Source organism: Mercenaria mercenaria, chromosome 5, assembly GCF_021730395.1.
Source record: "Mercenaria mercenaria strain notata chromosome 5, MADL_Memer_1, whole genome shotgun sequence".
NCBI classification, from domain to species: Eukaryota; Metazoa; Mollusca; class Bivalvia; order Venerida; family Veneridae; genus Mercenaria; species Mercenaria mercenaria.
Window position 1 is genome coordinate 5,579,573 of NC_069365.1, and position 25,424 is coordinate 5,604,996.

Consider the following 25,424-nt stretch of genomic DNA (forward strand, 5'->3'; position numbering starts at 1 on the left):
CATTTGTCATTGAACAATATCACTGTTTGGTGTTCAGACACAAAGGATTTATATCACAAGGGCACAGCTGTAGGACAATGATATTTTTTCCAAGAGCAAATCACTGTTTTTAGATATCCTATCTTGACCATTTTCATTCTAATAAGGCTTATTGCATGACAGTAATGCCAATTAGATTTTATGAAAACACAACTATAATTGTAGCAGGGGGAGTAACCTTCATTCAACAAACTAGAATTATGCAATCATGGTTGTTTCCCTTACTATCTGCTCCACTTATTAACAGAATGAATTGATCCACCCTCTTTCCTGTTCCTGTTCCTGGAATTCCAAGAGTTTCTTAGAAAAAATATTATAGAATATTATGTATTCTTTGACAACAACCACCAAGTATTTGCCTATTTTGTGTGATTTTCTTGTCCAGCAAACTGCTATGACTGCTGATGCTGACATAATAATTGTGAAATACGAACAGTGATTTTTTGGCACAATACTGTTCTGTATGGCTTCTTTTTTATGTCAACAGATATATCACTGACTTGACACTGAATTCACAGTTTCTTTCACTAAAACTGATTCTAGACCTAAAAGGCCAAACTGTGATAATAACTAAAATTTTCAAATGATCTCTCTGAAATGCACCTAAAACTGTCAGTAAAAAGAATATATCAAAGTGTGTTTAGTACAAAGCAAAATTTTGAGCAGTAAGCTAATAAAGTAAACATATAAGAAAATCCTTGAGCCTATGATTTTTTGGAAATATTACAATACACCATGCAAAGATAATGTTAGATATTTCAGTCCAGTATTTAAAGTGACTACAGACCTGTCTCTGAAAATCTGCCTTCTCATCTTCAGATGTTGCCTTGACTACATAACCAGTTCTTCTATAACATAAAAATATGCATAAATCTAAATGAGGTAAATTTCAGTTCATAACATAGTTAAGGTACAGGAGTACAGCAGACCAGGTATAGAAAGCTAAACTGATTTGTCTTTGGTCTTTTCCTTATTTTGGCCACAATCTTAACAAATTAGAAACGAGTGCTGTTCTTTTTTTCTAAGAAGCAGATCTGAGATTTAATCAACATTAATTTTTTTTATCATGCAGAAATAAAACAGTAAAAACTAATCTTGCTAAAACAATTTCAATGATGTACAAAAATCGAAACTTCTGATACTGCCATGCCAACTTCTTTCATAATAGCAATTATCCAAAATTTATATTTGATAATCTAATCTAAATCAATTTACAAGTTTTGGTGGTTCATTGATGTAATACATTTAGCGTTCTGAAACCTAAAAGGAAATTCTTTTCAATTAGAAGATACGTTTAGCATCATAGCTTAACCCAGCTTCCTTTTTCAGTTTATGCGTAATCGTAACTAGCAGCCATTTTTATTAGTATTCTTAGTATCACGAAAGACATTGCCAAAAATACTGAGGCTGTCAAAAGTTAAGATTAGTATATCTTGAAGAATTTTTTACACATGTCATCTTTAAAATGCACTTTTAAACAATCAGATTTTAGTATGTTCAATCAAAAAAAGTTTTAATTTTTCTGGCAAACTTAACCTACCATACTGAACCATGGCTATTATACAACATGAAAAACATGCAGTAAAACAGCTGATATTAAATGTAATGAGGATACCACATAGAACATTTTCTGAGCTGAACTAGAACTGTCACAGGAGTGACTCATACCCCCACCATACGGTCTTGTAACAGAAGAATGGCAACCATAAGGAATCTTAAAAATACTTTGGAGTACTTCATCCTGGGCTTCCACATATAAGTAATACTAGTATAATACTAGTATAGTAATACAAGTAAATATATTAAATCTCTAATATTAGAGATACACTAAAATTGAATACAAAAAGTGTCTTACCGACCCATGTTACCACAGAAAAATGTTTTTACTTTTTACATAGGACTTATAATAAAAAAGTTAGAAAAATACCTAAAATACTGAAAATCTAAAAATAGACTAATTCCTTGAATTTAAGGGGAAGAACCCCAGTACAAAAGTTAAAAAAAGGTTACTTCCCTTTGGCTCTAAGCCATTCAGAATGAGATATAGTGAAAATACATCAAAATTAACCTTAAATTCTAGGTAAAAGGGGACACAATTCAAGAAAAATTAGTGTCAGAGTTATGCACCTTGTGTCACATGATGTGGGTGATGAGGTGGAACATCTATTTTAAGTCTGGATCAAATCCATTCAGTAGTAACTGAGATATAGTGAAAATACATCAAAAATTAACCTTAAATTCTAAGTAAAAAGGGGCATAATTCATGAAAAATTGGTGTCAGAGTTATGCACCTTGTGTCACATGATGTGGGTGATGAGGTGGAACATCTATTTTAAGTTTGAATCAAATCCATTTTGTAATAATTGAGATATAGTGAAAATACATCAAAATCAACCTTAAATTTAAAGTAAAAGGGGACATAATTCATAAAAAATTTATGTCAGAGTTAAGCACCTTATGTCACATCATCTGGGTGATGAGGTGGAACAACTATTTTAAGTTTGAATCAAATCCATTTAGTAATAACTGAGATATAGTGAAAATATAACAAAATTAACCTTAAATTCTAAGTAAAAGGGGACATAATTCATGAAAACTTGGTGTCAGAGTTATGCACCTTGTGTCACATGATGTGGTTGATGAGGTGGAACATCTATTTTAAGTTTGAATCAAATCCATTTAGTAATAACTGAGATATAGTGAAAATACAACAAAATTAACCTTAAATTCTAAGTAAAAGGGGACATAATTCATGAAAACTTGGTGTCAAGAGTTATGCACCTTGTGTCACATGATATGGGTGATAAGGTGGAACATGTATTTTAAGTTTGAATCAAATCCATTTGGTAATAACTGAGATAATAGATTTCGGGACGCGACGGGACGGGACGGGACGGGACGCGACAAAACTGCCTCCTATATACCCCCCTCAAACAAGTTTGATGGGGGTATAAAAACAACTGATCAGTAGATCAAAGGCCTACGGCTGTTTTGTAAATAAAATCATCTGTAGATAAGATTTCAATGTTTAATCTTTGAAAAAAGGCCCTTCACTTGAAATTATAGTATTATTAATGTATATCTTACATTCTGGCTGGGGGTGGTGAGCCCTGAATGGGGTCAATAATTAGCTCTGACACCTCGCCCTTGTGTTTGAGCCAATGGTTGCACCATTTCAGTAGGTTCTCATCAGAGTCACGTCCAACACCAATCCAGTGCCACTGCTGGGCCCGCTCTTTATAGTCCAAGTAGGGAATAAACTGATCTACATTCAAACCTGAAAATTACATAATAGGGTTATTACAACAGTACCTTTATCTGGGATGTTGAGTGGATTTTGTTAGGCTGGACAACACAGCAATCTGCCTCTAATATCCCAAGGTTATGCTATTTTATGTATTCTAATTAACATTATCAAAACAAATAAAAACATGCTTTTCATGACAAAAAAACATTTATAGTCCAGTCAATCTGTAGCAAAATGACCCTTGACCTTCAACTAATTGCAAAAGAATCGAAAATCACTGATTTGAAATCTAGATACTGTCTTTGACAAAATATCAAAAGTCTAGAAAAATCTAATATGGGGAAAATTCGGAAAAAATACATGAATCCGGCGACTATTTAAATATTTTGGGGCAGTCATTTTCCAAAAAATTGACATACGAGTATAATAAAAGCAACCAATAGTTTCATTTTAAAATATGCACTGTACTGTAATTTCGTTTTACAACAGAAAATTAATCAAAACAAGTATATTTTTGATATTTAAGGGCAATAAATGTTGTTTTTCAGAACAAAAAGAGCAAAAGTGGGTGGGGTAACACAACACATTTATTGAAAAATATCAGTATTACGTATCGTATATGGGAAAATTTAGATAAATTGAATGTAATGTTCAAAGCAGTCATATTCACTTAAATCTAAGAAGTACACCTGGCTGATCATTAATCTCTTATTAGTATGCAATTATAAAAGCTCCATAAATGAGCCGCGTCATGCAAAAACCAGCCCTATGCCCATTGCGACCAGTATGGATCCAGATCAGCCTGCATGTCTGTGCAGTCTGATCAGGATCCATACTGTTCGCTATTCAGTCAGTATAGATATCATGGGATGTTCAGAGAAAAGTATGGATCCTCATCAGACTGCTAGGATGTGCAGGCTGATATGGATCCATACTGGTCGCAATTAGTATGGTTTTCGCATGATGAAGCTCAAAAATGTTGCTCAAATAAAAAAAATAATTTGATTTTGTTTTCGGAAATGACTGTAACCATGTGTATTAAAAGTATGTCATGAAATAATCACAATTTGTCAATTAAATACGTAACGTGATATTACAGTTTTACCTAAACTCAGTTGCATGTATATTTTGTCATGAAGACTTAATCACTGTCCAAGTCCGAGTCCAAGTCTGTGAACTTTGAAACATTTGTGCAACTTAAACCCCTACATTCAGCACATTCTGAGGAACACTCTAGTCTGTTTTTTCTGCAAGTACACCTTCTCGAGTCACAGTTCTGTTTACATTTACATCTGACCATATTAAGCAGATTATCAGGTGCAGCTTTAAGATCAGTTTTCAAAGGCATGAGCATGTTATGTGTCAGTGCCCAGCCCCATTCAATTGGCAAAAGATTGGTCTCACTGTCCATCCATTCACGTACCTGATAATACACACGTAAACTGTGATACTTGGCAGCTGCAGATGTGGGTGGTAATGTCTGCACCTGCACATGGGTAGAACTTGACATCACTTTCGTGGTAAATTTCCGGAAACGTAACACGTCTAGACCTTCCAACGGCGATCCACCATACAGAACAACAAGAATTTGCTCTCCACAACTGATTACAATGTAATCATTACATCTTCCTTGTTGGACTGTGTTAGAAACACGTCAGCAAGGGCAACAAGTCGCTCATCAGATCTAAATTTCTTCAGTGCTGTTCCCTTGCCTATTCCAAACAACTGTGAAGTTGTATCACACCCAGTTAATGCATGTATAACAGGCAACATTTCTACACTGTGCCAGACCAAGAACATATCTGGTTTTGTTTATATCCCATACTCGTTGTGGTTTAGATGTTTTTTGCCTAAGGGCTGATTTGAATATTACATGTTTGTGATCGGAGTTTATGTTGTACAACAAAAGCACAAGAATATCTGTATCTTCACCTATAATTACAACATCTCTTGTGTCAGCTAAATCTATAGCAGACTTTACAATCAAAACATCAGCATCACTATCTGCATAAACGACACCATACCCTTTCTCTTCAAGTTCTTTTCCTAGCATGAAAATAAAGTTTTGTTTGTTTTCTGCATTACTTAGAAACTTCTCTTTCCTTGTTGCAAGTGGTGTAGACTTTGTAAAGTAAACTTTTGTACTGGTAACACCATGGTTACGTCTCACATGTGCTGTGTCCTTAGTAGTTGGACCAGACTGGTATCCATCAAATACAATTAAAGCATTAGGATATTTAGAAGAGATATAGTGAATGTAAGCATCACATATTTCTTGAAACAACATCCCTGATTTCCATGGAACATGATGCAGAAGGGAACCACCGTCAATGACATACATGTATTTGTTCGTCTCGAGTATTTCAACAACACTACAATCTCCAAGTGCCCATATAGCATCCGCCAGCAGTGACTTCTGTGACTTTCTAATCAGTCCTGTTGTATCAAACAAAGAGGACGGTACACTGCAAAGTTCATAAGAAAACACAGTTGGCATATCTTCTATAAACCTCTGTGCTGCTGCTGACAGTCTTTGAAAAAGTAACTGTGGGTCAACTTTTATTGTATCATTATCAACTTTGAGCTGTTGTGCTGCATCTAAAGTGACTGCTTTCTGACTTTTTTTGAAACTAACTTCAAAAACATTTTGTCCTATCATTGATTCTACAACTTGGTTTCCAACCATCTTTGCCTGATGCGCATTCACCGTTGAATCTGTTGTAACGCCAGTTTCGATGTTGAACAGAAGAGGATCTTCACGAAAAGGATTCCGTTCTTCTAAGAATGACAAGAAAATCTGGGTATCTTTGAAATCTCTTTCATTTCGGGATTTGCCTAGTTCTTTATGCTGTGGACTGGTCTGAAATTCTTTCCCACAAAATAATTGCATGGCGTTGTTAATTTCAACACATGAAGGCATCGATAATAACCATTGTGCACGTTGACTTTCTGACAGTCCCTTTCCACGAGTCATTCCTCCTGTAGTTTTGACTGACCGCATCAAAGCTTGCTCTATGACAAGGTCTGGTGATAATCCCGCCCAGTATCTGTCACTTCGGCGTACTACATGATGGCCTTTCATGAATGCTTGATATACATCAGGGTGGTTTTCATGAAGGGTTTGCATACATTGCAAATAAAAATACACCGACTTTAGGTACAGGTTGTGGCCCGCAGCTGCAAAGAAAGGCAGCATTTCACTCAACGATTGCAAACTCAGCTCCCAGTCCCCAGTTCGTTCTGCTGTTATAAACTTGCGTAGTATATCCATCATTTCTAGATACTGAATCCACAATGCTGCAGTTGGATATTGTAAGAGTCTCTGCTTTGTAGTTAACCATGAGTTATAGAAGTCATCAAGAAGATCATTCTTGTATACATCCTCAACAGTAATTTCACCAGAAGATAACTTTGAATACAGATCTACAAACCCATTCATTGTACTATTTTCACATTCAACTCCTGTTTCCTTGACTTCATCATTATTGTTGGCATCAACAAGTGGGGAGGTCTCTGAACAATGACGCATCAACAGAATATTTAAAGCATTGGTTGCAAGTGAATGTCCCCTTACTGCTCTTGCAACAGCTTTTCCACCCATTATGTGAGGGATTACATTTGGTGCATAAACTGTTTCTAACAAATCACTCAATCCTGAGCCTGACATAAGCTGACCAATACACCCCGAGGTAGCTCATAATGCAATGAAAACCACCCATGCGCACCACTATGTCTTTGATTGAACTATTGTCATTTTCACTTGAAATCACCGTCACTGCTTTCCAATACAATGGCTGGTCAAATGTTACAATAGCGGTTTGTCTGTACTGGCAAGCATGGCTACTAATGTATTTAAGAGTTGTGTATATGCAGGACATATCACCTGGGTCCATATCAATCATGGGTAGGAATACAACAGAAGATTTTCCAGGGTAGTCCCCCTTTCTTACCATCTGCATAAGGCCTGACCATTCTGGGCCTGGCTTTCTAAGAGGCCAAGTCACCTGAGCAAGGAAAGTTAATTTGATGATGTTGTCTGACACATTAAATCTGTTTAGATCCGACAGGTTAATTGACAACTTTGCAGCTTCTGGTCAACGATAGAATGAAATATCTATTCTTCCAGCAGAGATGAGATCATCTGAAGAAACAACTTGCCGCATAATAGGTTTATTACCGAAGTTTCCAGGGGTTACACATGCAATCATGCCCATACCATGGAATGTATTGTGCCCATCAAGAGTTCGAAGATTATGATCTACATTATCTGCAACATACTGGATGAACATGTCATTCTGAAAATTTTCAATATTTGTTCTGTTTGAAACAGCTGCACAAGATTCAAACATTTGGACTTCAGAGTAAGAAACACAAAATCCTAAGCTGTTCAATACATCAATAAGGTATTTTGAGGCGAAGTGATGGTGTAATTGTACTGCAAGTCCTAACTGTAAAGGAGCAATTATCATTCTTGGACGTGAGGCCTGCATTATTGCTTGACCTATGGAGCACACTTTAGTATCAGCATCTTTTTCATTGAACAGATCTCGCATAAATTGCACTAAACTATCTGGCATAAACTGTTTATTGGCTTCAGCAGACGAAATGTCATGTGAATTCGGATATACGTTTTTATTTGTATTTACTGATTTGATATCATTCTTTATCAATTTTGCTGCAGTCTTTATTAATTTAACTTTCTCATTCTCTGGGTTGTCTGATTTACACTGACAATAAAAGTCATGCAAGATAGAAGATGCAGTCCGTCTAAGAGTAACAACATTTTGCTTGCCGTTTATTTCTGTGATTATTACAGAATCACCAAAGTGTTCCACTAACTTTTGTTTTGTGTATGAAGCACTATAAGCCCTTTTTCCACACATCTCCTTCATTTTGTCCACCAGATCTGTAATGGTAATTTGTTCATTGTCATTTTCCTTTAAGTATTCTATTACATTCATAAAAGCTGTGCATGCATCCTGGTCTGTTGGTCTACCACGTGCCTGTGTTTTTTCAACATCAGGTTGAAAATACTTTGGAACGTCTTTATTTGTCCTGAAATTGACATTGCAAGTCTGGTGGTATACAGCATCTGCTGCGGGTAAGTCTGCAGCAAATTCTATTCTAGCGGACACTTTTTGAGCCCAAGCATCTCCTCTAGTAGAACAAATGTCTAAGATTGTTTTTTGAAAATCTAATGTTCTGACAGGATACACATCATAGCCCCGTTTTTTACCATCACACTTGGCAAACTGACCACAAAATAAACAGTTTTCTTTAAATATAAATGTCTCATTTTTCGATCTTAAAGATCTTGAATAATTTGTTTGTTGTTGTTCTTTGACATCACGAGCAATTATATTTGGATTACAGTACTTTTTTCTACATTCAACATGGACGAATTGACCAGGTATAGTAGATATTGAATCTTTGCGTTTTTCACTGGCGGTGTTTATGCCATCGCATCCCTTTTGTGTGAGTTGTACTGTTTTTGTGCCGTCATCTAGGGTGTGGTTACAAATTATGCATAGCCCAGTTGCTGAATCCATTCTGAAATGAAAAAAATACTGAAATTAATTCTTTGTTAAAATGTCACATTTTAATATTCTAATAAAGTTTTTTAAGTTTCTAGTTTAAGATAATCATTGTTTATTTAATATACAATTAAATTTCTCATGAAAATAGATATTAACTAAGGGTTTTTTCTTTTAATTATAATGTCAGATGTCACTTCTCTTTTACTGCCAGATTTCATAAACATAGCTCCAATGCGTTTTGAGTAAACTTCACATTCAGAATAAGATTCAGATTTCGAGACTGACAGGACAGATAAACAAACGGATGGAAGTAGTGAACCATCTGACAAATAATTTGCCATCTGAAATTCTCAGCAACGTAAATATTTGATATTTAAACAGAATCGTAATCCGTTTTCATGAACATAGATGTACAGAGAAAATACGTAATTTTTGCGTAAACGGCGTTCCATAGTTTGAAAAATTGTCAAACTCTCGGGGCGGTATATAATTCTTGTGTATCATTTTGACGATACAGAAAGATAAAGCCTTTTATAAAAATGATTTAACAAAATGTAATTTTATGACCGTTTTGATTAATGACCATTTATTTGGCAGCCTTCTTGATCTGCCGTATACTTCGCGAAAACGTATTATAACAGGTAAACAAGTACAAGAGGGTTTATTTTAAAAACCTGGATGCATGTCTTTTTTAAGTTTTTTAAATGAATAATAGTATTTATTGATTACTTACCTTAACAATAGCAAGTATGTCGATTATCTTTCGATTTTCGGCCGTGTTTACAATATAAACTACAGACGCACATTCATGATCAATCCGTGTATGTCAAACGCTTTGTATGGTATGGCAAGCCGAACGGGTCAAAAATTTGTGCAAAATTTTCAGTGAAATAAAATGTCTTATTTTTTGCTTTCCACTTATTAGATTTTCCTAGACTTTTTGTTCTGTAAATGTTGAAGCATACTTAATGTATTTTCACAGTGAGCATTACTTTTGCAATTAGTTTTAGGTCAAAATATAAATTGACTGGACTATTATGAGTGCTTTACAAATGCAGCCATGTAAGGACACAACATTCATCCTCTACAAGAACAGGTAGTCACCTGACCACAAACACAGAGCAAGAAAAAGCCCCCCGCCCCAGAACAAAGAGAAATATTAAGATACATGTACACCACATAGCTCCTTCTAAACAGACAGCCTGAATCAATGAAGAATCATTGAATGTTTCCATTAATAAATGGGAGAAACTGCATAACATGCAATGTAACAGCTTTCAGCAACACATCTATGATATCATTTAAGTGCACACAACTAGCCACTATCTTAATACACAAAAATCATTTCTGTCTACAAATAAAACAAAATATACACCTATAGTTTCCCCAGCAAGAAATTTGAGTGCTGAAATTACAAGGTCCACCCAGTCATCCTGTGCTGACACCCAGGCACACTCATCACTGAACGGAGACTCCTGCCAGTCTCGTACTCTCTCCTCCAACTGTAATAATACACAAAGTTGTAGAAAATAATATGTCAAAAAATAATGCCATAAATATACAACACAAAACAGTCAGCTGTATCGAAGACATTTTATGATTACTTTTTATCAAATGGTGTTCATTTTTTTCCTGTTTCTTTGGCTTAAAATCAGACAAAATTTAGGTCAGATAGCAACTTTTCCAGCTTTTGATGGTGGAGGAAGACCTCAGGTGCCTTTCAAGTCATTATTTAATCCCAGGTGGGTACCTGGGTAGAACCACCTACCTTCTGCAAGCCAGCTGCATGACATCTTCAGATGAAATATTCTACACCTCAATTAAGTTTCAAACCTGCATCTGTCAGGGGCAAGTGACTTAAAGTCAGATACCTGTACTTTATCCAAGAGGCCTATACAAATGCAGTTCAAACACTGTACATTTTCAGCTGTAACACTTTTCTTTTAAACAGGAGATCTTACAATGTCTTTATTTGGAAAATACTATAAGAATCTTTCACTGGCTGTGGTTAAAGATAGGAATATCCGGCATGAGGGTAACTGTTTAGGTGGTAACGAGGATCCTTCCGAGTTACCGCCTGAACAGTTACCAATGTGCCGCATATTCCCATTTTTATCCGCTGCCAGTAATTGATTGTTTTTCTTGCATGCCTTTTTCTTCAATTTGTACAAGATATAAAGAAAAACGGTTTTTCTTTATGGTGCTATTTTGTTATAGTAGCATATGAATTTACGCATTCATTCATAAATGATAGCACGTGAGTCATATTACACCCCTGGGTGTAAGATGAGTTTTTCTAGCACCTGAATGCACAGGAAAATCCTGTCCAGCATGCAAGAAATCAACTAGCTACTCACCTTTACTGCAGAGATTCTGTTATCAGGTGAGTGCACTATGATATTTTTCAGTAAACTAAAGAAGCTAGGACATTGACTCAAATCATCCTTTGTTTTACTGGTTCTGTAAAAATATAAACAAATGAAACATATCCCAAGATAATGCAGTGGGACATTCAACAAAATAGCCATCACTGATTGTTCTTTCAAAAGGCTGAAAAACAATAAGGAAAGTTAAAGAAGTCTTATCTATAATTAAAAATAAATGATTTATAGATCTACTTCATAAATAATATATAGCAGAAACTTGTTTCAATTAATTTGAACAATACAAAGAGGTTGTACATTTCTAATCTATGAATAAGTATATTGTAAAAATGCATTTAAGATTTATGGGGCTTGATGATGCTGCACCCAACATCTATGTGATGTTTCAACCAAGTATCTGCATTGATTTTGGAGATAAAAAGGTAATTTCCATGCAAAGACTTCAACCTGCAGTTTACAAATCCAAAAAGCACAATTTTGTCAAAATACAATTCAGAGTTATAGGACATGAACTTGTCACCATGTTTTTATCCGCCTGAAATAACTTGTGTGAAGTTTCAATTCAATATTTGCACTGCCTTTGGAGGGTGCACTTTATATGCAAAACTTCAACCTAGATTTTCTATGTAAAAGAAGGCGGGTAATTTTGTTGAAATATATCATGTAAGAGTTTTGGGAACTGGTGTGGAATTCTATTTATTATTACCTGATTACCTTAAAGATGAGTGTGACGTTTTAACAAAATATCTGCAATGGTTAAAAATATATTCTAACACGACCAGCAAATAACCTATATACACATAGGAGAAAATCTATCAACAGTTACTTTGCGATAACCAATGTGGGTGCAAAGTAGTGACGTTATCATCTATGTATAGAACGATCCAGGTGCGTAGCATGAAGTATAGTTTATGTAGTAAAAAGTAGTTACCATTTTTTCGAACGCTGTTGATACCAGAATGTCGTGTTAGAATCGAAATAACAAGTTCCCAAGTGTGATCCATCGTAGAATACCCCAAAGTTTGCATTCTTATGTAAAACAATATATCACTTAGGCCTATGGCCTTCGTGGCATATTCTAACACATAAGAACTCAAAACACAGGTTAATCTACGATAAACCATGCTTGTAAACTTATTATTTCTTAAATATTGTTCTCTTTGAAAAACTTTAACCAGAATTTCTAAGTTAAAAGAGGCATGTATATTGACACATCTTGTCACACTTACGTACACCGATACTATGAGCAAGCAAGAATATCTTAAGTAAGAAAACAATAGTGGATTGTATAAAAAATCTTTAACCAATATTTATTTATAAGTTAAAAGGGTCATAATTCTATAAACATGGTAGGTATGGTTACACAACCGGTCACACTAATGTATGTTGTCACTTTGAGCAATTATAGCAAATTTCAATAGAATATCTTAAGTAACAAAGAAGATAAGAAGATACTACACTTTATAAAAACTTAACAAAACACAGACATTGACTTTGGAGTGAGTGCAACAGCCCTCGTTATTCTACGAATAGTAGAGATAAAATTAAGCAGACATTCACTGTTTGGAAAAATGGGTAAAAAAGTAAGCAAAGACATTTATGCAAGTTGGTATAAAAGGTTCAAGGAAGAGATAAACACTCACTGTACAGGAAACTGATCTACAGTGCTAGTATCATCTTCTGTTATATCAATACTGACATTGGTTCTACTTTCATCATCATCATCATCTGCATCTCCTGCAGCAGCAGCAGCTGATGAAGCAGCAGAAAAATCCATGTCACGTATTTTCTTTGCTGTCTTCTTTCTAACTCGTTTTTCTGTCTTCTCCTTTTTTACTTTCCCTTTAGATGATGACATTAGCGGAAAGTCAAGATCATCTGAAGAACATACAGAATTGTCTAGCATTTATTACTAAAAACAAAGTTCTGTTTTCTGACTTCTATATATACATTCTACTAAGTCTTTATTGATTCTGACAAAAATCAAACATTATATAAAGTCTTCAATTTGCTTTTGTTTAAAACTATCAAATTGTTCAAGAATTTCTAAATGCAATAAATAAGCACTTTAGTAAGATATCATTCAACACATACCAAACAAACATATTTGTTGTTAAATACAATTTCATGATGTTACTACAGCTATCACTGAATGTGATAATAACCTTTAATACAGTTTTTATAAAGGGAAGGTGAAATGTTGTGATCATAACCTTTAACCTCATATTGACGACCTTGAACCTTTGCACCTGACACATCATCTTTACAAACTTAAGTTAACATTTGATGCTAGTTTCATCCTTCCAGTTTAGAGGTGAAACAACATAGTTAGTTTAACCAGTATCAATGGCTGGACTACAATAAAGACTTCAATTGTAGTAATATTACTGATTTACATTAATAACATATCGTCAAAATTTGTTGTCCTCAGGATTTTGAGAATGTCCCCCACCTTTTTCATACATAGGGGACAAGTGACACTGTGAACATATTTGGTGAACACTGTAGAAGAACTGCTTAATTCAAAGACTAGTCACTGGCAACTTTTGCAAATAGAGTAATTCAAGGACTATAACTCCAGAGAGACTTGGAAGATTCCGCTAGCAGTACCTTGCAGAGATATATGCCCATAAATACTGTGACCAAGTCTGGTAAACATTAAATTAGGACCGTTAAAGTTGGAAAGCTGACATGTTCAGGGTTTTTTCTTGCTGTTTTGGGAACATAGCCTATACCCACAAATATTGGGAATTTTGATGCCTAAATGTTCCAAACTGGGAATTATTTAGTCCCACAGGATATAGTAAGGATGTGTTTAAGCACCTTCTCATACACTTGTTTCACATTGCACAACCTCTTTAACATACTTCCATTACAAAATTGTCCGTAATTTGGTCAATGATGTTTGAGCAATTTTGATGAATTTTTTTCTGAATGTAGATTGGAAATGTTTGCACTCATTTTGGGATTAGGAATATTGCCGAATAACGGCTATAAAAATAGCCAAGAACAGGGAGCTGCGTTCAATAAACGCTTGATGCCCCCAGTGGCATCCTTGTCGATAGATTTTGCAACCGAAGTCCAAAACGAGGTCAAGGTCAAACTGAGGTAAGGTGATGTTTGAAGATGAGGAATGGTCACAGTTTACATCTGTATTAGTATCAATTCATTCTTGTAAGGGGTATTGATGCTAGACGAAACAGTCCAATTTGGTTAACCAAGAGATGGCCCATATAAAGCAACCTAAGTCCAAAATGAGGTCAAGGTCAAGGTCAAACTGAGGTTAGGTGATGTCTGAAGATGAGGAATGGTCACAGGTTACATCTGCATAAGTATCACGTCATTCTAGTAAGGGGTATTGATGCTAGACGTAACGGTCCCATTTGGTTAACTTCGTACGGATGGATGGACGATTGGACAGGACAATCACTATATGCCTCCCGCATCAGTAGATGCTGGGGGCATAAAAAAACAAGAGGACCATGATGGTGGTCCTGAATCGCTCACCTCTTCCCACATGACCCAGTTTTGAGTATGACGTCGTTTTTTCTATTATTTGACATAGTGACCTAGTTTTTGACCTCATGTGACCCTGTTTTGAATTTGACCTAGATATAATCAAGATAAAAATTCTGACCAATTTTCATGAAGATCCATTGAAAAATATGGCCTCTAGAGAGGTCACAAGGTTTTTCTATTATTTGACCTATTGACCTAGTTTTCAAAGGTACGTGACCCTGTTTTGAACTTGACCTAGATATCATCAAGTTGAACATTCTCACTAATTTTCATGAAGATCTCATGAAAAATATGGCCTCTAAAGAGTTCACAAGGTTTTTCTATTTTTATACCTACTGGCCTAGTTTTTGACCGCATGTGACCCAGTTTCGAAACTGACCTAGATACCATCAAGGTGAACATTCAGACACATTTTCATGAAGATCTATTGAAAAATATGGCCTCTAGAGAGGTCAAAAGATTTTTCTAATTTTAGACCTACTGACCTAGTTTTTGACCGCAGTTGACCCAGTTTCAAACTTGACCTATATATCATCAAGATGAACAGTCAGACCAACCTTCATACACATCCCATTCAAAAGTATGGCCTCTAAAGAGGTCACAAGGTTTTTCTATTTTTAGACCTACTGACCTAGTTTTTGACCGCACGTGACCCAGTTTCGAACTTGACCTAGATATCATCAAGATGAACATTCAGACTAATTTTCATAAAGATCCCATGAAAAATATGGCCTTTAGAGAGGTCACAAGGTTTTCCTAGTATTTGACCTACTGACCTAGTTTTTGATGGCACGTGACCCAGTTTCAAACCTGACCTAGATATCATCAAGGTGAACATTCTGACCAATTTTCATGAAGATCTTGTGAAATATATGGCCTCTAGAGAGGTCACAAGGTTTTTCTATTTTTAGACCTACTGACCTAGTTTTTGACCGCACGTGACCCAGTTTCGAACTTGACCTAGATATCATCAAGGTGAACATTCTGACCAATTTTCTTAAAGACCCCATGAAAAATTTGACCTCTAAAGTGGTCACAAGGTTTTTCTATTATTTGACCTACTGACCTAGTTTTTGACGGCACTTAACCCAGTTTCGAACTTGACCTAGATATCATCAAGGTGAACATTCTGACCAATTTTCATGAAGATCTTTTGAATAATATGGCCTCTAGAGAGGTCACAAGGTTTTTCTATTTTTAGACCTACTGACCTAGTTTTTGACCGCATGTGACCCAGTTTCGAACTTGACCTAGATATCATCAAGGTAAACATTCTGACCAATTTTCATAAAGACCTCATGAAAAATGTGACCTATAGAGTGGTCACAAGCAAAAGTTTACGCACGGACGACGGACGCTGCGCGATCACAAAAGCTCACCTTGTCACTTTGTGACAGGTGAGCTAAAAAACCTGATGTTTTTAGACACATAGATGTACTGCAGGTGATCTCATAGTATGTGCTATTTGAAAGGCATATAAAAATGAGGTGAGATTTAAGACTAACCATCATCAGGTTCTGTTCCTCCTTTCCTACTGGCCTGACATCGTGCCATCACATCCTGTAGGCTGATATTCTGTGTGTTGTATTCTGGGTGCTCCTACAATACAGACACTATTCATTACATGCTACATATATAATTACAACAGCTGTTACTTGTACAAGCTCTCCATTTATCATTACATGTTACACATTACTACAACTGGTTTTGTTAGTTGTACTTGCTGTCCACTTGAATTAAATGAAATGTTTAGAATGATTCTTTGGTTTAGCCTTTATTAAAGCACTCAAGTAGAACACTTTTAAATTTTCAAAAAGTTCCTCTTTAAAAAGTTCAAACTAGAGCAATACACAACATCAAAACATTCACATATTCCATAATGTTTGCCTCTGACGTCTCTAAATGTCTGATAGTATTACTGATGTTAAGTAACATTTTACAGAACTCTAAAGGAGGAGATAGAAACTTATATTTCTACAGAAAGTCCCCCGACCAGTCAAGGAGACACCCCGTGGGTCAGTCGGACCTGTCTGACAAAAAAATGGCTAGGTCTGACACAGAGGGTCTGGGCAGTGGACTGTATGTCCGATATGGAGCAGATCAGTTTTTAATACCGCCAAAGTGTTTTTTACAATGCAGTTTTCTTATGCACCCGAGTGTTCACTTTTCATGTATCTGTAATATCTTCTGTCTTTTGTTTACTCTTTACGGCATGTTTTTGGTCAGACTAGTTTCCATTCAGTCAGACAGGCTATCCTTGGTCATCTAACTGATTGATAAACAAGTCTTGAAACTAATTCGCCAAGACTGCTCGACTAACTCTGTGTGTATGTGTATAGGTTGGAGTAGCACTTATAAAAAGTGTTCTCTGAATTTTAAACAAGAGGGCCATGATGGCCCTATATCGCTCACCTGTTATCATTGCACTTGAGGACTACAAGGTCCTCAGAAAAAATATCTAAGTCCAAAGGACAGGAACAACAAAGGGAAGAAATTTAACCAAAAAGAAAAAAAAAATCTTAAAAGGTACAGATATGTCAAAATACACCTAAAAATTGGAGGTACCATCCATGTTATACCACAGAAAAGTGGTCTCGGTTTTTCCCTACGGCCAATAATAAAAAAGTTACTAAAAATAAGCTATTTATAGTAACATAAAAGGGAAGTAATCAAAAAGAAAATTATTGTAAGTGAACAAAAGAAGGATCTGCCAAATAAATCTGTTGACATAAATGAAATTTCAGATCAGTATCTTCATTAGTTACGGAGATATACCCATTTTAATTTGAAATAAAGGGAGGTAATTTGACATAAAATCAGTCCATAGTTATCTACCCTGATTGGCTCAGTCCAACTAATGACAATAATGAAATTTCAAATAAGTCCTATAAGTACTTACTGATCTAAATCCATTTTGATTACAATCAGGGGAGGTAATCAGATATAAAATAACTCTGGAACCTACAATTGGATCTGATTTGTCATGGAATCCAAGATTTATTGTTGTTGAAGATATTTTGGAAGTTTGTATCAAATAAAACCATAAATGAAGTCTCTATATGGCTGCAAAAGCCAAAATAGCCAATGTTGGACCTTTAGGGGGCCGTAACTCTGGAACCCATGATGGAATCTGGCTAGTTCAATAAAGGAACCAAGATCTTGTGGTGGTACAAGTTGTGTGCAAGTTTGGTTAAAATAAAATCATAAATGAAGCTGCTATTGTGCAGACAAGGTCAAAATAGCTAATTTTGGCCCTTTCAGGGGCCGTAACTCTGAAACCCATTATGGGATCTGGCCAGTTCAACAAAGGAACTGAGATCTTATGGCGACACAAGTTTTGTGCAAGTTTGATTAAATTCAAATCATAAATGAAGCTGCTATTGTGCAGACAAGGTCAAAATAGCTAATTCTGGCCCTTTCAGGGGCCATAACTCTGGAACCCATAACGGAATCTCGCCAGTTCAAGAAAGGAACCAAGATCTTATAGTGATACAAGTTGTGTGCAAGTTTGGTTAAAATAAAATCATAAATGAAGTTGCTATTGTGCAGACAAGGTCAAAATAGCTAATTCTGGCCCTTTCAGGGGCCATAACTCTGGAACCCATAATGGAATCTGGCCAGTTCACGAAAGTAACCAAGATCTTATGGTGATACAAGTTGTGTGCCAGTTTGGTAAAAATAAAATCATAAATCAAGCTGCTATTGTGCAGACATGGTCAAAATAGCTAATTTTGGCCCTTTCAGGGGCCGTAACTCTGGAACCCATAATGGGATCTGGCCAGTTCAAGAAAGGAACCGAGATCTTATGGTGATACAAGTTGTGTGCAAGTTTGGCTAAAATAAAATCATAAAAGAAACCACTATCGTGCAGACAAGAAATTGTTGACGGACGGACGCACGCACGGACGCACGGATTGACGACGGACGAAGGGTGATCACAAAAGCTCACCTTGTCACTATGTGACAGGTGAGCTAAAAAGTATCTTAATTTATTTTTCCAATTTAATTCAAAGACATCAAGTTTTGAATAACTGTGACTGACTCATTTGCCAATATGAAACTTCCTGAATATTTAGCTGGAAACTTAAAACTCTGACAATTTATTCAGAATACTTTCTAATACTTCCCTGCCAACTATATTGTTTGTGCAATAACCCAACAAAATCAAGTTAATATAGGTTTATATAGGTCATGCTTCCAGGGGCTAAGTTTGTTTGTTTGTTTGTTTTGATTTTATTTATTTATTTATTTGGGTTTTACGGCGCACCAACACAGTATAGATTATATGGCACCAAACAGGCCTACAAATTTTGGTTTCACATCTCATTTACATCGAAATAAAAACATGAGGTATGGAATCAAAACTAGTTTGTTTTGAGTTTTACGCCATTTTTCAACAGTATTTCAGTCATGTAATGGCGGGCAGTTAACCTAACCAGTGTTCCTGGATTCTATACCAGTACTAACCTGTTCTCCGCAAGTAACTGCTAACTTCCCCACATAAATTAACAGAGGTGGAGGACGAATTATTTCAGACACAATGTCTGATATCAAATTGTCACAGAGAACATACGCCCCGCCCTGGGATCGAACTCGCGACCCCGCAATCTGTAGTTTAACGTTCTCCCTACTGAGCTAAGCGGGCGGGCCCAGGGGCTAAGACACACAATTATTGTCAGACATCTATAAGTTTGGTCCTGCAGTTTATTACATTAATATCAAAGCCCTACAAATGATCCTGAGTAAAGAGACCTGTATCAAGTTAACATACAAGTACACTTGAACAACAGAATTAATTCACATCAATAAGGAGAAAACAAGAGCTCGTAGAACACGAAATGCGCCCCCCTTGATGCATTCAGTAATTGCACAAAGGAACAGAAATTATTTGGTAAATGTACACAAAAGTTCTACTATTCTGGGTCAATGTGACCTTGAACTTTGACCTACTGACCTCAAAATCAATTGGGGTCATCTGCTGGTCATGATCAACCTCCCTTTTAAGTTTTGTGATCCTAAGCCCAAGTTATCGTCCTGAAATGGTTTCACTGTTCTGGGTCATTCTGACCTTGACCTTTGACTTACTGACCAACCTCCCTATCAACTTTCATTATCCCAGGTCCAAGAGTTCTTGAGTTATCATCCGGAAATCGTTTTACTGTTCCATGTCATTGTGACCTTGACCTTTAACCTACTGACCTCAAAATCAATAGGGGTCATCTGCTGGTCATGACCAACCTCCTTATTAACTTTCATGATCCAAGCGTTCTTGAGTTATCACCAGGAAACTGTACAACTGTTCCAGGTCACTGTGACCTTGACCTTTGACTGACTGACCTCAAAATCAATAGGGGTCATCTGCTGGTCATGACCAACCTTCCTATCAAGTTTCATGACCCTACGCTCAAGCGTTCTTGAGTAATCATCCTGAAATCAATTGGTCTACTTACCGACAGACTGACCGACCGACTAACCTTCCGACCGACATCTGCAAAACAATTACCCCTCCTTCTTCAAAGGGGGGCATAAATATCTGAAGAAAAGGTAGGTTACCTCTTCATCATAATCATCATAGAGTTGTCTTCTCCTGTGTTTGATCAACATCTCCCTGTAGGTGTCCTCGGTTATCTCAGGGGGTGATATCGGGCGTGGCCTCTTTAATGCAGCAGCTGGCGTATCTGAAAATATGTAGTTAATGGAAAACACCGAGTTTTAACACTGCTACTCTGCTACTTTTAATATCAGCAGTTTTTGATAAGATTTGAGAAACATTTAACAGAATTCCTGTCATAAGCAGGTCACTTTGGTCATATGTAGGTCATTCAGTCCGAAAGAAGTCAATTCAATTCAATGTAGGTCAATGCAGTAATATGTACATCATTTATAGACCAGTCCAGTCATTTTTAAGTTAATACGGATATCTTTAGCTCATTCAGTCCTTTGTAGGTCAATGCAGTCATATATATGTCAATCTAATTTTTTTTTTTAATATATCAATCTAGTCATTTATGTGATTATGGTAATATGCAGATCATGCGATCCTATACAGGTCAATCCAGTCATTTATATTAAACAATATGGACATACGTTTATCATTCAGTCCTTGTACGCCAATTCAATAATAATATTTAAATCTGCAAGTCAATTTCATCATAATGTAGGTCAGATCTTAAATGAACAAAACCAAAGCATATAAAGAAATCACTGCTTTATACGGAAACTGAACAGAAAATAAAACATTGTATCACGCAACTAAAGAATTGTCATTTTAGTGACATTATGCCTCAGAATCAGGAAAGAGTCACACTTCCAGACAGTTAAGTTCTTAATACGACACTACAATCTTAGAACTGTAAAATATGCATATAAAGAAATCACTGCTTTATATGGAAACTGAACAGAAAATAAAACATTGTACACGCTACTAAAGAATTGTCATTTTAGTGACATTATGCCTCAGAATCAGGAAAGAGTCACACTTCCAGACAGTTAAGTTCTTAATACGACACTACAATCTTAGAACTGTTAAATATGGACATTTTTATGTATTTGTAAAAATGTTCAAGACATAAGATTGGAAAACAAGGAAGTTTTGTGTCTGCCCTATGTGATTCTTGACAGTTAAATCTAAGGGAAACACCTATTGTAAAGGAATGAATACAATGCCTTTTATGAATTCAACATGAATCATCAAAATCATCAAAAAACAGCTAATATAAATTGTAAAATGAATGTCTCACAGTTAGGAATAAACTTATGACGCCTGCATTGATAATCAAAATATTGTTAACAATGGACATGTCACAAAACATCAAAGGCCCATATCTACAGCAAAACAAACAACATTCAAATGCATTTTGCTAACAATAGGCTCTAATAAAATGCACAAGTAATACTTCCTCTTATGTTTGACTGAAAGATACCCCAGCAATATAAGATATTTGTCCTTACCGATGTATATTTGTTCTTACTGATGTACCAAGGGCTTAAGGATTCGATGGATATTTGACATCTTGAATATTTGAACATCATCAAGTCATTGAAAGAAAGAGTTGTTTTACATGAATATTGAACAGCTTATAAAATCTAATACACATTGTCCCATACTGTCCCAAACATCAAATATTCTCAAGAAGTTGTCCCCCTTTAGAAAAGAATTCCATTTGTAAAAAAAATAAAAATAAACAATTTTCAAAATTTCTAAAAACAATGTTTTATCTAGTTATTCGAAATTTCAGCACTCTGACATTGTTGCCAATGCATCAAAATGAGGATACATAATATTTCTTTGAAAATGATGAATTTTTAGAGGCACTCAGAACTGTCCAGAAGTGTGGCCCCTTAATGTGGTCCTTTTTCCGGAAATCAAGTATCCATCAGTAAATTGACCATCGGTTTTTAAAGTAATGTATTTATTTTAAAAGCTGTGCAATTTTCATGTAAAATAACTCTTTCTTTCTATGATTTAATGGTTCAAATTTCAAGATGGCAAAAACTTGTAGATACCCATGTACAATGCATGACCATGTATAATATGCACCCCCGATTTGCACCCAAAATCCTGGGAAAAAAACGTAAATAAAGTTTAACTTGTTCTGAAGCTGGAAAATTGTCTACACCTGTGTATAATGCACACCCATGATTCAGGGGTGGTCGCAGATGGTAAAAAATCTGGGCATTATACACTGGTATCTATGGTATCCATTGAATCCTTAATTTATTTATTCATTTATTTGGGTTTTACTTCGCACCAACACAGTATAGGTTATATGGCGCCAAACAGGACTACAAATTTTGGTTCTACATCTCATTTACATCGAAATAGAAACATGAGGTATGATGGAATCAAAATTTGCATACCTACTGGAATCACAGAATTACTGCAAAACCAAGTGTTAAGACCCTATTAGTTGCCTCTTAAGATCATGCAAAGGTAAGGCAGTGGTTCCAATTCTTTTCATAAACAGATCGTCCCAGAACCACATGGGGCATTACATAAGACAGTGAAATTCGTGATTATATATTCAATAATCACACCTCTCCTCAAACGATGATTTAGTTGGTTTTATCGATATCTTTATTATTTACTAAGAGTAAGATAAGATAGTGGAACTAACAACCAACACAGATTAAAATTTACAGATTTATTAAAATGACCGACGTTTCGACTCTTCACGAGTCTTCATCAGGGTGAACAAATAACAGAAACAAATCTACTAAGGTACAAAAATTCGGGAGCAAATGTCACGTGATGTATGTCTAAAAATAGAATTGTAAATATTGTCTTAGGGAGCAGTTGTTATTTAGTGTTAGTGAAAATTGTTATAGAAATCGTAGATGATAATTAACAGTTCTTTTCAAGAATGCCATATATATTGAATAAACACTTATTTGAATGTCTAGTAATGTTGTTCTTTCATCTTGGCACACAGTGTCTATACTTGTATTGCTGGTGAATGGTGAGGGGTCTGTTGATCGGATGGGTGATTCTGGTAATGGAGACAGTAACATTGGTCTTCTCATTTTGTGTAGGATTTTTTTAACTGATGTTGTTTTGGGTGTAGATTCTTCCTTCAGCCAAGGTTTGCTTCCTGGAACTGTTCTAAATTTTGGTGTAGCTTCAAATGGCAGTGTCCATGGTTTAACTTTTTCTACTGCTGGTTTAGGTTTAGTGTCCTCATATTTAGTTATGAAACGTGTCAATGGTGTGTAATGTTGTTCTGTTGAGTGTATTTTTAAGTGTTCCCTCCTGCTGAACGTGTTATCACAAGTGATGCATACATATTTAATTCTAAATTTTTCGTGCGTTTCGTAGTGTCGTCTGAAGTTGCCCAGGTATCCTTTGATGAATTTTTTGCATCTGTTGCATTGTCTTAAAGTTTTGTTGATTTCGGTAAATGCGTCATCGGGTAATTTCTTCTTTTCTAATTTGATGTTGCTCATTTTAATTTATAATGCTGAGTCCTGTTGGAGTTTTTGTTTTGAATTTCGCTATTAATGTTTCTTCCGTTCGGAGCCTGATGTTGATGTTTTTTTGTGTAGTCAATAGTATCGTGACGTCAACGTCATTTGTGCTATGGTTGTTTAACGTGAAATGGCAGGAGACTGGTTTTACATGATTTTCTGATCTTATGTCTGCAATATGGCCATAAAAACGTTCACGTATTGTATCTTTATTATTTGTATAACCTCTCTAATTTTTAACAAAAGAGTTTTACCAAGTAAACTGTAAAAAAGGCTAATCAATACTGAGATTGTTAACATACTTGTTTACTGCTAACATTTCATGTATTTGTCTTATAATTAAATTAATTTCCCCTTTCAGTTCAACAACTACTGAAGCAGAAAAGTAAACATTAAGCTAACTCATGAACTGATTACTTTTTTTGACTGAAAGTTCGTTTTGGTACATTTCATTGGAAATAGACTGGTCAAGATATAACAAAAAGCAACTTTATGATTTATTGATATACAGATAACTGAACGTTTTATTGAACTTCTTTTTTGGTTGCTCTACTGATATTGCTTAGGAAATAGAAACTGAATCTATCGGACTGGTGAGTGGAGGGGGCGAGAAGGGGGAAGCACCAATGAAAAGTTGCAGCATGCTTTGAGTTAATCTTTCGTACAAAGTTTAGTTAAAAATAGATCATGTTTACCAAACAAACTACTAAGATAAAATCTTACAGTCTGCATGATTTAACATTAGATAAAATGTCTGAATGATCCCATGATGTAACGTTAGATAAAATTTCAATTGCTGATTATCATTGACATCATTTAATGTTGCTTGTTGAAAAAACTTCCTTGTAAACCAGCTATTCAATTGGAAGCTAAATAACTACTCATCTTAATAACAATGCACAATTTTATTATTTGTTAAATATTAAAAGGTAGCCTGATAGAACCCAAATAATTATTTGTTAGTTTCAGGTTTAAACTTTAGTGTTGTTTTTCATCAATATTTCAGCCATGTAACGACTGGCAGTTAGTCTGACCAGTATTCCTGGATAATGTACTACCTGTTTTCCATAAGTAACTGCCAACTTCTTCACATGAATCAGAGGTAGAGGACAGACTATTTCAGACAGAATGTCTTTTATCAAATTGTGACTGAAAACATAAGGATCAGACTCACCCTATTGGGCTAAGTGGGAAGGCTTTGATATATGTAACTGAAACAATATTACACCCCTATACAAGAACTGTCCATAAAAGTCACGCTCAACTTTTCTAAGTGCTTGACTCTGAATTAAAGCTTTACCAGTAAAAGGAGCTTAACTAAATCAAAGTTATGGGACACTTTTTCTCCTGGTGTAGACTTTGAAAGTAAACAAGAGCTCGTCGAACACGAAATGCCCCCCTTGATGCATTTAGTAATTGCACAAGGAACAGAAATTATATGCTCACTGTAAACAAAAGTTCTACCATTCTGGTTTAATCTGACCTTGACCTTTAACCTAACAAGAGATTACAAAGTGATCTTGGTGCCATCCACTGAGCCATTTTTGAATGTTCCAAATTTCAAGACTAGCTCAAGGTCAAAATCAAGGTCAAATTTCATTTCGGTACAAAATAATGTGTATGTGGTCCAAATTTGAAAGCTGTGGCTTGAGAAATGTTAAAGTAGGTCACTAGATCAATATCAAGGTCAAAGTTCATTTCGGTAGACAGAAATAAGTAGTAAGTAGTAGGTAA

At 35.6% G+C, this 25,424-nt stretch overlaps 2 protein-coding genes across 5 annotated transcripts in view; both read right to left on the bottom strand.

The window, feature by feature from the left end:
* LOC123556329 (nuclear factor related to kappa-B-binding protein-like) overlaps nt 1-25,424 on the bottom strand; it is a 144,369-nt gene that overhangs the window by 58,558 nt on the left and 60,387 nt on the right. For all 4 annotated transcript variants that reach the window (XM_053542559.1, XM_053542558.1, XM_053542556.1 and 1 more), the window contains exons 10-16: nt 20,280-20,404; nt 16,232-16,325; nt 12,851-13,085; nt 11,181-11,283; nt 10,199-10,325; nt 3,127-3,316; nt 827-887 (exon numbers count right to left, since the gene is read on the bottom strand). In XM_053542559.1, coding sequence (XP_053398534.1) covers nt 827-887; nt 3,127-3,316; nt 10,199-10,325; nt 11,181-11,283; nt 12,851-13,085; nt 16,232-16,325; nt 20,280-20,404 — 935 coding nt within the window. The remainder of the gene's footprint in view (nt 1-826; nt 888-3,126; nt 3,317-10,198; nt 10,326-11,180; nt 11,284-12,850; nt 13,086-16,231; nt 16,326-20,279; nt 20,405-25,424) is intronic.
* Nucleotides 6,747-9,796, bottom strand: LOC123550611 (uncharacterized). Its single transcript, XM_053542563.1, has 2 exons — nt 9,557-9,796; nt 6,747-8,836 (listed from the first exon to the last, which is right to left on the bottom strand). The coding sequence occupies exon 2, from the start codon at nt 8,833-8,835 to the stop codon at nt 7,381-7,383; it is 1,455 nt and encodes a 484-aa protein (XP_053398538.1). The 5' UTR covers nt 8,836; nt 9,557-9,796; the 3' UTR covers nt 6,747-7,380.